Source organism: Eptatretus burgeri, chromosome 11 (assembly GCF_056783735.1).
Source record: "Eptatretus burgeri isolate ZD-2024b chromosome 11, Ebu_testis_v1, whole genome shotgun sequence".
NCBI lineage: Eukaryota > Metazoa > Chordata > Myxini > Myxiniformes > Myxinidae > Eptatretus > Eptatretus burgeri.
This window is the reverse complement of record NC_140971.1, coordinates 74,967,518-74,982,703: the sequence shown is the minus strand read 5'-3', so window position 1 is coordinate 74,982,703 and position 15,186 is coordinate 74,967,518. Positions and strand designations below refer to the sequence as shown.

Sequence of the window (15,186 nt, the reverse complement as noted above, 5' to 3'; positions counted from 1 at the left end):
TGAATACACAGCACAAAAAACCTGCCAGAACTCTTGGCAACAATAGAGTTCCAAAAACAGGTTGACAACTCACAGCTCCGCTCGACGATAGCCGGGAATAACGATCACACTCGTCCCGATTTAACTCAATCCTTTTAGACGGAGCTATCAACGATCAGCGTGACTGTGCTGTCGAGAGTCTTGAAAAGCACTTGAAAATCGCTTTTAAAAGATGCGATTTGGAGCGCTCGATATATTTTTCCACTCGCGATCTTAGAGCCACGTCTGTTGCCAGCAATGGCGCCCCAGCTCTCACGCGTCCGTCCACCACGTCTGACTCGCCAACCAATCCCTCGGAGCCTCAAAAAGGTCACGTGACGTGGTGGGTGGGACACTAAATTTGGTGAGAACATGGTTTTTCTCACAATATGTATATATGTATATATGTATATATACACACATATACACCAGGACATCGACGTTCCGGGAAAACCCGCGAATGTTGAAACCGTGAATGTGGGGGCATTGCTTCAATGGGAAATGGGGGGGATAAGTTCAGGGGATTTTCCGACCCGGGGAAAATCTCGTGAAAATGCTGTGGAAATAGATGAAAATCCGTGAGTGTCGGGGTAAAATTCATGAGTGTTTTGTTATTGTTACAACGGAGACGAAGGGGATAACATTTTCGGTTCACAGCGGCTCCTGATTCAAAGGGAAAAGTTTTTAATTTTGAAAAATGTTTTTTGACCATGAATGCATGATTACAGTTTCATTAAAGATGCTTCCAAATAAAAAAAATGACAACACCAGGTACCGTTTACAATTTATTGAAGAATGCATTTTTAAGTCCCTTAACCATATTGTACCATTCTGTGAAACGAAAACAATAACAACAACCTCACGTACCGTTTCAATTTTCTATTAAACAAACACAACACACATAACATTGCAAAATGATGATAAAGAAAAATTAAAAAACATAGAATGGCTCATCTTGAGATGAACCCAAGTGAAACTGTATATTCCACGAAGCTACAATACACGTTCAGGAAGCAAGTCATGTTTGCAGCTCGTGGAAAATGTTTTTTGCGTACGTACAGTATTATGCTATGCATACATCCAGCTGCTCTGCGCGTGGCTCGTGGAAGATATGTTTTAGAACTGTTTTATGCTCGCGTCTCGTGAAAAAAAAATCACCGTGAATGGAGGAGCATGTCGCAAATTATCAACCGCGATTGTCGGGGTCTGGGTGTACTCTTTTATTTTTCACGAGTCATGGAATCGTTGGTGCCCTCGGTGTTGCTTTGTGATGGCTCCATGGAATACAATGAATATTATTGAATGCTTTCTTTTCCCTGCACATGCATACACACATACTGTATATGCACACACCTTATTTAATTGGTCCAGATTTGAGGGTCACAAAAGAGTTGTGTTTTTTTTATTATTTTCCTTCCTTTACAGGAACGAGGCTCATGGAAGAGCAAGATATAACTGAGTGGGACAAATACTAAGGGAATAAATGAACAGGAAAAGAGAAGGGGAGGAAACATTCAAACCAGCAAGTAAGATGGTTGGTTTGGGAAATGTTAATGGGGGTCATAAAGATCATGGGTCAGAATTACGGATGACAATAGATGACAGTGCACTGCTTGCTTGAAGCCCTGGAGGGAAGCACGAGACGGAACAGCTTCTGGAAAGTGGTTTCATAGACGGGAGAAGTGAGGGATAAAAGAGAAGAAGTACATCCATTATACAGGGTGGCCTAAAAGTCACTTTACCCTCTCCCCAGTAAAAGCATTTGTTGTTAAACTATTTTAATGCAAAGGTTATATTGTGCAGTACTTATAATAATTATTCAATCGTATCTGGATGCGCTCCATCATTCTCCTTGCTTGCACCACTGAAATTGTCATCAAGTCCTCTTAAACATCTAGTGTATCGTTTGTGGAGTTTTGCAGCGGTAAAGCAACTTTCAGGCCACCCTGTATATGAGTAGAACATTGGTTTATATGAAGCAGTCAATGGATTAGAACTGAGAGCAACACATTTGTATTTTGGCCCTTTTAATTAAAGGGTTTTAGCCCAAGTCTTTTACGAACTGACTCGTTTGATTGAAGGTAGCAGGAATTTGTAATTTGTTCAGGATGCCAGTGATAAGTTGTCTCCCCTTTTCATAAGACACCGTGAGATTTTGATGTCCACTAACAAGCAGTTTCGGCAGACCCGTCCTCCAGTTTTGACGTCCACCCGATGGACGGCACACACATTGATGAATCTCCCTGCACATGAAGCACCAGGGTGACATTTGGTAGCTGGGTGAACATTTCAACCCAGGCTAGACAGCTTAAAGCCAGTATGCCTAACTCGACATTATCCTGCCAATCCCAAAGAGTTTGTCAGTGTCATGTATTTCTTAATGTTATGGGTAGTTTTATAATCGATTTAGGTTATATTACAAGGAGCTAGGCTTTACATGTCCAAATGGAAAGCAAAGCACAGTTGAAAAAAAAAACATTTAAGTGTGCGTGATGGTTTTAAAGCTGCCAATCAATCAATCGATCATCAATACATTTCCTGCACAACATTTTCGTTTCAAAGTGTAATTGAAAAGAATACTTTGTAAAGATCATTATTGGTGATTGTATGCCTGGTGTTGGCTTAATGGTTAGGGTGGCAGGCTTTGGATCCGAGGGTCCTGAGTTATAATCCCGCTCAGCTGTTGAATTAATACCACGTGGGGTTAACTCGGCCTGTCATCCTTCTGAGGTTGACAAAATGAGTGCCAGCATGCTGGTATCCTGTGTCGGAGTGGTGACCCGTCCAGAATTGTGCCCAGTAGCCAAGGAGACTGCTTAAGCAGCACCAACGCTGTGCACAGAGTATGGTCCCAATCTCCTCCTCTCCTATTATTGGTGATTACTTCACTTGATGGATTTAAGTACAAATGTGGATATTATTTTGTCTGCAAATTGGAAACAAATGCTTTTGATTTCTGTACCTTGAGAAATTTTTGTATGATTTTTTTATAAATTTTATTTTGGATGAAACAAGGTTATCCAATGATATGTGTGCTGTAGAACTTACTCTCCCTCCTGATCCCCCAATGGTTTTCTTCACATATTTGCCTTCTTCCTCTAATTTGCCATCCAAACTTCTTCCCTCTTTTTCTCTCCTTTGCTTATTTTATTCCTCATTCTTCTTCTTTTTTTTTTTTGAAGAGTTTGAGGCTCACAGAAGAGCTGAAATTCCAAACCTTTTACTTAGTCAGACTCTGTGACATAATGGTTACAGCATCTCCTCCGACTCTGAGAGGTCAGCGGTTCGAACCACGGCCGAGCGATACCAAAAACTTTTTAAAATGGTGCATGCTTCTTCCTTGCTTGATGCTGAACATTTAAAAAAAACATGGAACATGGACAAGCAAGCAACGTTGCATAGGCTTGATTGGCCTAATGTGTTGGAAGTTCCTTGTAAGATAATTCATTAATTTATTTAATTGCAATCACTCCTTCCCCCACACCTTTGCACATGTAATATATAGATAGTTATTACCTTTTTAGTTCCTCCTTTTTTTTCCACACATATTTGATGTGCTAAGTATCCACCATTGGGCAATTTTAGCTTTTTGTCTCGAATTATTCAAATTCATTTGCACTTCATGCTTTCTCGATCCTCACACGCTTCTCCACACCAGAGTTGCATCGAGTCAGCGTTAACTTGTTTTGCTTTCCTATGAACCAAACTGGTTAATCAAGTTGAATCACAAAAAGTAGTTTGTCGTATTTTTAGTAATGAGGGTAAAGGAGATGCATGTTTTTATGTCTGTCATTTTTGTGTACGGTTCAAATGCAATTTGGAATCTCTTACTCTTATTACTCCCGGTTTCTCCCTGTAGACCAATGATGGTGATGGCGCAAAAGATTACCAGCCTTGCATTCGAAGTACATGATGGTGTGTGGGAAGCCTCATTTCTTAATTATTTTTCTCTTTGTGTGTGTGTCTGTGTTCAATGCATATTGATTATTTTTGTAGCTTTCCTGTCTGATATTTTAGCTTGTGAGTGTAAACTTTCTACAATCTAATATCTCATCATTATTCATTGAAAGTGTTTTCAAGCAATGTGGTGATGTACAAACAAACTAATGAATGTACATAGGGAAGGTTCTTGTTTGCTCAACTCAGTTGTTTTTGATTTGCTGCTTGGGAGAAAATCGGATGGATCATATATCTATTGTTTCATCTTCCTTCCCAGGTCTTGGACGCAAAAATGAGGAGCTTTCTGAAGATCAGCAGAGATTGGCAGTGAGGTGCGTCTGGTTATCACCATTCATTTTTTGATTTCCCATGGTGTCTCGAGGAGGATTCGGATTCCTTTTGATTGGTCAGCCATAAATGTAAAACTTCACTTTCATTGATTGAAACTTTGCTCGAAGCATACAGCCTTTTGCACGCTGGCAATGCACAACAGATCCCTTTCCATTTAACTTTCCCTCTGTGTGCAGGCAGCGACCAAACCTATTGCAATATTTGAGCTACAACTTCAATTTCCTGTCCATACTGGCCGGGCCTTGTTGCTCCTACAAAGATTACGTGGCCTTCATTGAGGGTTGGAGCTGTACGGCATGGGCGAATCCACAAGGCCAATCTGACAGCAAGCCTAACGGCTATAAAGTCTGGGCTGAACCATCGCCCACGGTAACTCAAAACGCCCTCACTCCTGGTGTTTTGGTTGATTGGTACAAGGCATGTGGTTAAGTGTGTGTGGTCCTGGCTTTCCTGATGATCCTATTCTGTTATCAGTACAGGTATTCCTTGTGGATCCCAGCACTGTTGGCATGGCAACAGTGTCTGCATATACCGACCTCATATGTGTGAATGTAGGCCATCTGGGGAGGCACTATGCTTGATTATCGCCTGAAACAGCTGCCGCTTGACCGTAGGAAGCTTTGTCAACGAATATTCTCACTCGTGGTGCTGTTTATTATAAGATGTGTCCAAAAAAATATATATTTTAACCAGTGCAGCTGCATTCCATGTCCTATCCAGATGTGAATGAGATCTTACATTGCCTGTCTTTGCTAAGACATGAAGGTTGTGTTTGTGCTGTGCACAGGTGGTGTTCCATTAATTTTGCCATGTTAAGCACTACTTCAGGGCTGATAGGATAACTCTGAGGTAGCGTACTCACTTTTGATCTGTCCAGTTGAGGTTTGAATACTCTTCAAACTATAAACTGCCATCCTCATTACTTGCAATCAGGGCATATTGCATCATTGTAAAGCCAGCTTTCCTATCTGCTTGGATTGTTTTGTGGATGTGAGAGACCCAAGTACGTTTGGGGATGTGAGGGGTGTGAGGGATGTAGGGTGGGGGGGCGGGAGGCAAGGGTTAGGATTTTTTTGCAATTATCTTATCAAAATTAATCTCCTAAACTGTGTGTGTGTGTGTGTGTGTGTGTGTGTGTGTGTGTGTGTGTGTGTGTGTGTGTGTGTGTGTGTGTGTGTGTGTGTGTGTGTGTGTGTGTGTGTGTGTGTGTGTGTGTGTGGTTAATAACAGGGTAATGCTGTAGTTAACTCGAATAACTTGGCTGTAGGAGGCGGCCATTCTTGGTTAGCCAATGGGGAACACTTATTCAAATCCATTTGCAATTTTTGCAATTGCTAAACCTTTCCTATATTTGCCACAAACAATATAATTTATTGTACATTAATGGCTAGATCCTACAAATTAAAAAAAAACAAAAAAAAACAATAATTGATTATTTACAAGTAAAACCTCAAACATAGTTTACTTATTGACGTGTAGTAAATGTGCGATGCAATATGTTGTTGAAACAATGCAGAGGTGTAATGTAAGAATGAATGCACACAGGAGTGGCACAAGAAACCCAGATAACACAGCTGGTTGTCCACTACTCACTCGTCACTTTACACATGGACACTGTAAAAATGTGAGCTTCAGTGTTCAAGTTGTAGAAAAGATGAGCAGTCATGGCTGAAAAAAGGATGTGATGGAAGATAAAACAATCGCACAATTACATAAGCAGAGAGAACTTTCTGGATTAAAGAATTAAGAACTGTTTACCCATACAGATTGAATGAAAGAATTAATAACACATGCATACAGCATAATGGCCAAAACATAATTGCCTCTGTATTTAACACCTTACAACGAGACTTAATACCTAACACCTTAACACCTTACAAAGGAATTATCCATAGAACTCCGAGATAGAATTGTGAGGAGGCATAGATCTGGGGAAGGGCATAAAACATTTTCTACAGGGTTGAAAGTTCCCAAGAGCACAGTGAGCTCCATCATTAGGGAATGTAAATAATATGGAATGACTCAGACTCTGCCTAGAGCTGGCTGTCCGACCAAACTGAGCAACGGGACAAGAAGTACTTTGGTCAGAGACGTGACCAAGACCCTATTGACCACTTAGCTGAGAGAGGAGAACCTGCTGGAAGGACAACAGTCTCTGCAGCACTTCACATATCTTGGCTTTACGGGAGAGGGGCCAGACAGAAGCCACTACTGAGAAAAGGCACATGGCAGCATGATTGGAGTTTGCAAAATGGCACCTGAAAGACTCTAAGAGCATGAGGCAAAAGATTCTTTGGTCTGATGAGATGATGAGATTAGCCTGAGTACAAAGTGTTATATTGGAGGAGGTAGAGAAACATGTAAAAAGTTGTTGATTTGAAAAGAAAAGTTTGAATCGATAATCCGAAGGCAATTTTAAACAATCTGGAGACTCGTCATTATTTAAAGCAGCTTCAAACACAATATGTTATTGTTACAATTGATAAAGCAAATAATAATATTGCATTTGTATGCAAAACATTCTGCATTCAAACACTTATGTAAAAATTGGGCTTGTACAGACTGGACTCTCAAAGAGATAGAATAGACTTTATACAAGACCATGTAAATCAATCAAATGCTCGAAGACTGTTAGTTCCAGCTAAACACCATAAATTACCATTCATTTACTGAATCCCAAAAATGCACAAAAACCCTTGGAAGATGAGGTTCATCCTCCCATGTAGAGAATGCAGTTTGAAAACATTGTTAGGTAGTATTACAGGGGCAATGAAACGAATTTATAAATGCTTAAAAAAGACTACCATAAAGAGTTGAGGTTTTTATTTTAGTGTTAAAAAATTCTGGATCGTTGATAATTCCAAACCTGTAATTGATAGTATGTACAACATTAACAATGGTAAGGCTAAATGTTTTTCAACTTCTGATTTTTATTCCGTGGCGGAAGGGGGATATTGTTGTCACCCGGGTCGTCCGTCCGTCGTCCGTCCGTCCGTCCGGCTGGCTGGCTGGGCGTCAACATTTATAGCTGTGAGTGCGATAACTCATAAACTGTTCGCCATATCGATTTGAAATTTGGGTCACACATGTACCACCTGAAAAGGAAGAACCCTATTGATTTTGGGCATGCCGGATCCAAGATGGCCGACTGGGGCGGTCCGTCCGTCCGGCTGGCTGGCTGGGCGTCAACATTTATAGCTGTGAGTGTGATAACTCATAAACTGTTTGCCATATCGATTTGAAATTTGTCACACATGTACCACCTGAAGAGGAAGAAACCTATTGATTTTGGGCGTGGCTGGATCCATGATGGCCGACTGGGGCGGCCATCTTGAAAAAATTGTTTTTTGTAATAAATGGAAAAACACTTATCTGATTTCAATTATTTTTCAATGGCGGGGGATTCCCCATCTCTGATGGTATATTTTTCATATTATACACAAACATTCCACATGATGAGCTTGTAACCGCATTGGACAGAGCAGTAGATAAAGCATTTGCAGGAGGTAATAAAGTATACATTGAAGTCTATCAAAAAATATAAGGGTATGTATGTTCTTTTGAACATATGAGTCTCCTGGGACCACCAGGTGGCACCATGAATAGATACATAGCGGTAGGTGCTGCCGCTAGGCGAGTAGATGTTGAGCAGCATCATCATGGTTGGCGTCTCGCAATATAATATATTAACGCGATTAAAAATACCGTTTTTTCCTCGCATCTTCATGTCTTTCAAAAAACCAGTGTCAAGGTGCACAACTACAGCTCATAACCTATCCATTGAGGTGTTTTTCGCCCCCCCCCTGCTTTCCCGTTTTCATGCCACTGTCTACACAAAATTCATCAATCAATTCTATACAGAGTCCGGGGGACTCAAAGAGCAAACTGGTCTATAAAGGAAAATCAAACTGGTCAAAAAAAATCAATATTCATGAACTTTCTTTAAGTTTAAAAATAAACTTGAAGAATATATTAGATTTCTCCGAAATAAGTTTATTTACATTTGGCAACAAATACTCCAGCTGACAGTGGGGATACCCATGTAGATACCCTTTAGATTCAATGATGAGTAATTGCAGGATCCCCCTTTTCTTTGCAAATTTGTTCCCGCACATGTACGAGTCTAATTGGGTTAAGAACATGGGTAGGAATAAACTAACAACTGTGAGAAGGTGTCGAAACATCTATGGATTAATTGATGATTTATTGGTAATTAATGATCTGGTTGTATTTGATCAGCTTCATGATCATATCTCCCCAAAATAACTCGAATCAAAAAAGGAAAAGCAAACTCGCACTTCAGTTTCTTTTTAAGAATTACAAATCGATATCGGTAGTAATAAATTTCAGTCCAAATTATTTGATAAATGAGATGCTTTTCCATTCCACAATGTACAAATGCCTTTCTTAGACAACAACACTCTCAAAAAGCTATTCAATGGGATGGTTGCAGGTGAAATAGCAGGTTTTCTTTAAGATCACAAAAGTACACCAAATAGAAATAGAGCGTTCATAGAACACGATACCCCACGCAGTGTTCAACTACTGTCGGACCCTGACATTCACAGACCCTGCGTATTCATGGCTCATAAAAGATGACCTGCTTCTGCATTTGTGGCCTTCACGGATTTGTGGTTTTTGGGGGGACATATTCATGGTTTTTGTCACGTGATTTTTGATTTTCTCTAATGAATCACGAACCACTGGGAACCTATCCCCCATTTTCCCATTGAAATAATACCTCGACATTCACAGATTCAGCATTCGTGGCATTTTTCAGGAAGGTATCCCCCCTGCGAATATCAGGGTCTGACAGCATATTCTTCAATTTTCATAAAATAATGGTTTCAAAGAGCATTTAAAAAATTCAGAAGTTTAGCACTACAGAAGCAGTCTTGTACACCACCCTTCTGCACTGTAATAAGACAATGTTGAGTCACAGTTTTGGAGATGGAGGCTTTATTGATCACCATAGAATGCAGCGTCAATCAGCATTGTACATAGCCAAATTGACAGAGTCTTCTTCACCCCGATACTGCACCCTTTCACATGCCACACACACTCATGCTATATATATAGTGTTGTGGTTACCAAATTCGCAAACCACCATTCAGGTCCCTTAGGTGAGATATCTCGGCAAGTATATGTGTAGTTAGGCCCAAACCCGTTGTCTAGTGGGAATAAATGTTATTCATGCGTGCTGCGACTCTTCAGGATAGCCGTTTTTCTTTTACTATCTTTATTTTGGACCAACCGCCATTGTTACCACCACCAACCACAACATCAACCACCCACCGCGGCGCCGCTTCACGTCACACCTCGCAACCGTCGCATCGCCACCGTTCTTGCGCCGCTTGTGGGTACCGGTGTTGGACTCGTGCAGGGCGCGCGCCGAACAGCGTGTACAAAACCACGGATTTTCCACTTCAAAAACGGATCAAAAACGACACGCCCACTTTTGTTCCGTCCAATCGGTGAGCGAGGGGCGATTTGGCCCCGCCTCCAGGGCATTGGAGGGCGATCGCTATATGCAAATTTATGGATCAAAAAGCATTCACGCCCACTTTTTCTCGGGCCAATGGGGAGCGAGGGGAAAGGTCGAAGGCAGGGGGTCAAAGATGAGAGAGCGAAGCCACGGGGCTTATATAAGCGACCGCGTTCGTCAAGTCAAGAGAGTTAAGACTTCGCGGGCGGTGGAGTTGGGAAGAAGAAGCAAGAAGGAGTTGGTCGTCGTCGTGTGCGTTGGAGTCGGAGCGGAGGGGACGGAGCTGTGGAGAGGCGGCGAGGGCAGACGAGGGGGTGCTCGCGTCGTGCAGGGAGCTGCACACCAGGGAGGCCGACGGCGCGACCTGGCCGAGGTGGAGACGCTCGTCGCGGGACTCGAGGCAGAGTAGGAATCCTCTATACCCCGAGCATCAGCAACCCCCTCCTGTTTCCCCCCGCGCTGAGATAGTGCGACCAAGGGGGCCCCTTTCCCACCCCCTACCAGACACTGTCCGCGAGGCCCGCGGAGTTGAGGCACCATCGCCGCTCCGCGTCTCATCACCAGACGGGTAGGCCCGACCCGGTCTCGGCCTCAGGCCCGCCTCATCCTTGAGGGTTCTCTGTTCTTTTTCTTGGTTTTGGATATGTGTTGTCGGCGCCGTCTGTGAAGTAAAATTGTATAAGTGTTGCCGTGTGCTCGCGTAATCGGTATTAGATCTGCATTGTCGCATTTGCTTTTTGTCTTTTCCTTCTATGTGCTTTTGGTGGAATTGAATATGTGTGCTTTCCATTCATCGCGAATAAATGTGCTTTGTGTTGAACTGTTTCCCGCTTCGCTTCGTCATTTCTTTCATTGAATCCTCATCTTGCTTCACGTAAAGGGTTGGTCGTGGGCAAAGACGCCCGATAATTAATCGAACCGTCGAGGCCGACGATAACACCGCTCGGTTATCCCGATAGTACGGAACGGGTCGCTTAAGTGGCCCGTGTCCGAAGTCGACCTGCGGCGAGGTGCGATCGCCCGGTCTACCCTCCGTGTGGGTACTTAGGTAGGTCGAATTTGGCGAGCAACCCTATCCCATGCGGGGGCTGATTGGCTCGATCGCGGTGAGACCGAAAGGTCCACCCGTGACTGGTTCCCGGCGTTAGTCCGAGAGGGTCACGACTGGATTGTCCGTCCGGTGGGCGACGTGCCGCGATTCGAGTTACGTGGCCGTCAGCACGCCGGCGGGCGCGAATCCGTAACAATATATATATATATATATATATATATATATATATATATATATATATATATATATATATATATATATATATATATATATATACACAAAACCATTTTCAGTGGTTGTTGAGAGATGGTGTAACATGTAGAACTGTGGTGTCGTGGTAGGGGTGCTTAGAAGGCAGACACGAGCGGAGGAACAGTTGAGCCCGGCTTTGTTGCACCAGCGGGAGCGCGGGCGTACTTTGCCCGCAGCTCTCCTTTATTACGTACTCAATGCACTCACGAGCCGCGGCGACTACGGCACCCACTACAACGCCTCAGGCGGCGCGCACTCCTTATATCCCTCACACACACACATGATCACGCCGACCACTCCCCCACCATCATACCCTGCCCCGCAGGCCCGCAGGCTACACCACAAGAACGACCATCACAAATAACTGTTTAAATAAGTGTTTGATTCAGTGGTAAGTGGGGTGGTCATGCTGGTTGGTGGACATGTTATACTTAAGGTAAGATGTGCATGATTTAATGTATTATCATATAATTTAATGTGTGATGAGAGTTGTAGTAACTATCTGGTAATTTATTAATCCTCAAGCAAGTAAAGTTTGAATCGTGAAGTTTCATTAATGGGTTGACTGCCTGGAAGCAACTGAGGTTGTGAATCTATTGATGTAGGTAATCTACTGATGTGGATCTATGACCAAGATTGTGGATCCGCTGTTTGGAGAGGTTCTGGACTGAAAGGATCAAAACCTCGAGGAAGAACGGTGCCCAGCTGATGATCCATGCAGTCGGGGAAACCAGTCATTTGCTTACAGGTTAAGGTTCTTAATTTAGGTATGTTTTGAGATTTACAATTTAAATAAAGTTGAATATGGGATGTTGTGAAATTAACATCATTTACAGCAATCCTTTAAATTGTGTTATATTTTAGGAAGAGCTAATACTGTACAATTATGTGTGTTTGTGTCTGTGTCGCCTTCTGTGTTCGTCCGAAACTCCAGGGATTGCAATTTTCATAACATGAGCTTTAGAAATAGCAAATAGGAGATGTTCTTCTGAGCCTCACCATGAAGAAGTTATTGCAGGATCCCACATTACTAATATTTTGCAATATTATCCCTTCCAATGCTGATATGCACTTGGACCAGCGGTGTTCCAGTCATTTTGAATCCCCTCTGTAGAAGGATGAATCCTGGTGCCCCCAAAAATCCCCAATGGCCTTTATTGCATCATAATCGATCCTAAAGATGATTCTACAGAGATTTTTGTTTTTTCAGATATGTGAAAAGGTGGAGGTTAGAGGGTGCTAGATTAGATGAATATGGTGAAAGGTAGTTCAGTTCAAAACCACAGTCAACAATTGCTTCAAGTGCAATTTGTGAGGTGTGAGCTATCACATTGTGATGGTAGAACATTCCATGCTGTTTTTGTTTGCCATCATTTATAATATCCATCTGAAAGGTAATCCATCAGCAACATCCCTTTCACGTCCCACGTCCATGACGGGAACAAGGTTGAACTTCTTTGGCGAAGAAGAGTAGTGCTGTGACTGTTTCAGTTGCTGTTTGGACACAAAGTAGAAGTGATGAACCAAAGTCTCATCCTGAAGAGCAAATGTTGAGAGAAAGTTATCTGAATTGACTTCATAATGCTGCAGGAAGCTGCTAAGGAATGTTGACTCGTGCACGTACGTATCTGATCAAACCTGAAAAATTTTTGGAACCATATCTCTGAAATCTTCCTCATTCCAAATGTATTGGTCAGAATGTTGTGAACTCTTCAACATCATACACTAGCATATTGTGTGTATAATAAATTCGATAGTTAACCTGCGATCCTCCATCATCTGTTCATGGATGGCAGCAACATTTTCGGGCAGAGATAACCAGCACAGAGTTCATCATCGATGTTGTCTCCACCGCATTCGGTCATTTTTTTTTCTGTGGTGCTTGATGGAGCATCCCTACCCATGTTTTGCACCATGTCCTCATGAATAACCTTCAGAATAAAACCTAGCTTAGATTGTGTTGCAGAGATCATTTGTTGGCTTCAATTAAAGATGCTGAAAAGAAAAAAAACAGAACAGGTGAGGAGCCTGAAGTTTTTGTCCTTCTATACAAATATATTGACTTCCATCGATGTGGAATTTCAAGTCTTACCTGCACGAGATCATCGTTTGCCTTGAAGCAAGCATTAGAACACCATCCTCACAGTAGTGAGGGAAGTAAAATCGTTAACGATGGTTAGTTTGATTGATTGCATAGAGGAGACAATATCACAGTTATTTTGCAACACCTCTGGTAAAGGATCAGGATTCACTTGGATCTGCATATCGAGCAACAGTATTGGCGATCTCCATAAAATTGATGCTAACATGACTGTTCATCAGTACAGTCATATTTTGAGCCATAATTCTGCATAACCAATGGTTTTGCACACACAAAGTCCATACCTGATAATAAATGAGGCTCTATGGGGGTTAAATACCTAAAGCCTTAATATATGAGGCCTTAATATACCGAAAGTTTGACTGAACTTTAGGTATTAAAATAAGGCAATTGTAAGAACACTCCACAGTTTTACAGTTGATAATATATGTTCCCTGACAAGGAACCTTAAGTAGGAGGAGGCCACTAGGCCCATCAATCCTACACAATGGTTGTCAACATATGATCGACAATGCTCTATCCTTTTTGAATGCTGAACATCAAGCGAGGAAGCAGCACGTACCTATTTTTAAAAAATGTATTTGGTGTAACTCGGGCCTGGTTTGGACCGCCAACCTCCCAGACTCAGAGTGGATACTCTAACAATTATGCCACCAAGTCTGGTTAAAAAGTTGATAAAATGTATGGCAGCATGGAAAAAAAAGGCACTTTCCATGCAAAGCCCCATTTTTGATGTTGCAAGCTTAGGTGGTAATATCACTTGAATCCACTACTAAAATAAGGAAGCATAAGTAGCTGTCACCCCGATTGTCATTTAGCCACCTGTTGAAAGACGTTTATGTGTCGGAGTGTAGGGGGCAGCTTTTCTGAAACTGGCCGTGGCTGTGGCCTCACTCGGGCTGCACCTGACGCTGGGCCGTGCCTTCCCCGTGCTCTACAATGTAGATGAACGCTTCGTACGGACGGGGTCATTCCATGCACGTCTCTGCTACCTCGTCGTATCCGTACAGGCTGCTCGTCCCAAGTACTACTTTGCATGGTCACTGGGTAAGTCCAGCTCTGGTTTTAAACACATTAGCTTGGGACCTTTTTTTGGACTAATCTGGGTTCCTTCCTGCTACACATGCTAGATTTGTCGGATATCCAGTAAGGGTTCAAATGAAACTACTTACTGTATGTTTATGGAGCATTCTGACTTGGTAGGTTGTCATTGCTGATCTCCAGGGAGCTTGTAATGTGGATGCAGCAGAGTTGGCCTATTTGCTGTTCCCATCTTAGCTTATGGAGCATGTACAATATTGATTTGTCCTTTGTGTCCTTATCTTTATGTAATTCAGGTAAAAGCATTTGATCATCTTTTATAATTACTTTTTGTCCTGCATACAGTACATGAGAGGTACAAGCTCCTCGAATGAGCTTTAGACATTGAGGGAGGGGGTGGGGGGGAGAGGGAGGTGTGGAGTGGGGTGGGAGGGAGAGTGGGGAATTGAGTGCTCGTCAGTTATTTTAAACACTTCAATATTATAGCCTGAATAATTCATGACATTGTACACATGCCCTTTTTGGAGGCAATAATTTATATTTCCTTTTAAAAGCTTTCCATTTGCAGCAAATCTTGTATACACTCTTTGTATTGAGCAGTCACCTTAAGAGAATAGAATTCAATTTGGCTTTCTTGTTTTTAATTTTTATTATGATTTAATTTTTTAATCATAAACAGTCATCCTGGTGTTTTACAGGCAGGAGGATTCATCATTCTGTGTGTGCTGGTTAACTTTGGCGTCCCATTGTCCTTTCTGCCAGCATCAATTAGTCAGTGGACGTAAAAAGTTTCACATTTTTATTCCCACGAAAAGGAGAGCAATGATCCCACTATAAGATGGCGGAGAGTGCAAGAACGAATGGCAATTGAAGTCTTGAGTGCGAGATATTGTGTGGTAATACAAAGACAAGCACACCCCTGACGAACTCCAGTAATAACTGGAAATA

At 42.2% G+C, this 15,186-nt stretch overlaps 1 protein-coding gene across 1 annotated transcript in view; it reads left to right on the top strand.

The window, feature by feature from the left end:
* Positions 1 to 15,186, top strand: part of LOC147017402 (membrane-bound glycerophospholipid O-acyltransferase 2-like) — a 111,451-nt gene that overhangs the window by 74,791 nt on the left and 21,474 nt on the right. The window contains exons 5-8 of the mRNA XM_085847028.1: positions 3,878 to 3,933; positions 4,235 to 4,289; positions 4,485 to 4,677; positions 14,052 to 14,244. Coding sequence (XP_085703154.1) covers positions 3,878 to 3,933; positions 4,235 to 4,289; positions 4,485 to 4,677; positions 14,052 to 14,244 — 497 coding nt within the window. The remainder of the gene's footprint in view (positions 1 to 3,877; positions 3,934 to 4,234; positions 4,290 to 4,484; positions 4,678 to 14,051; positions 14,245 to 15,186) is intronic.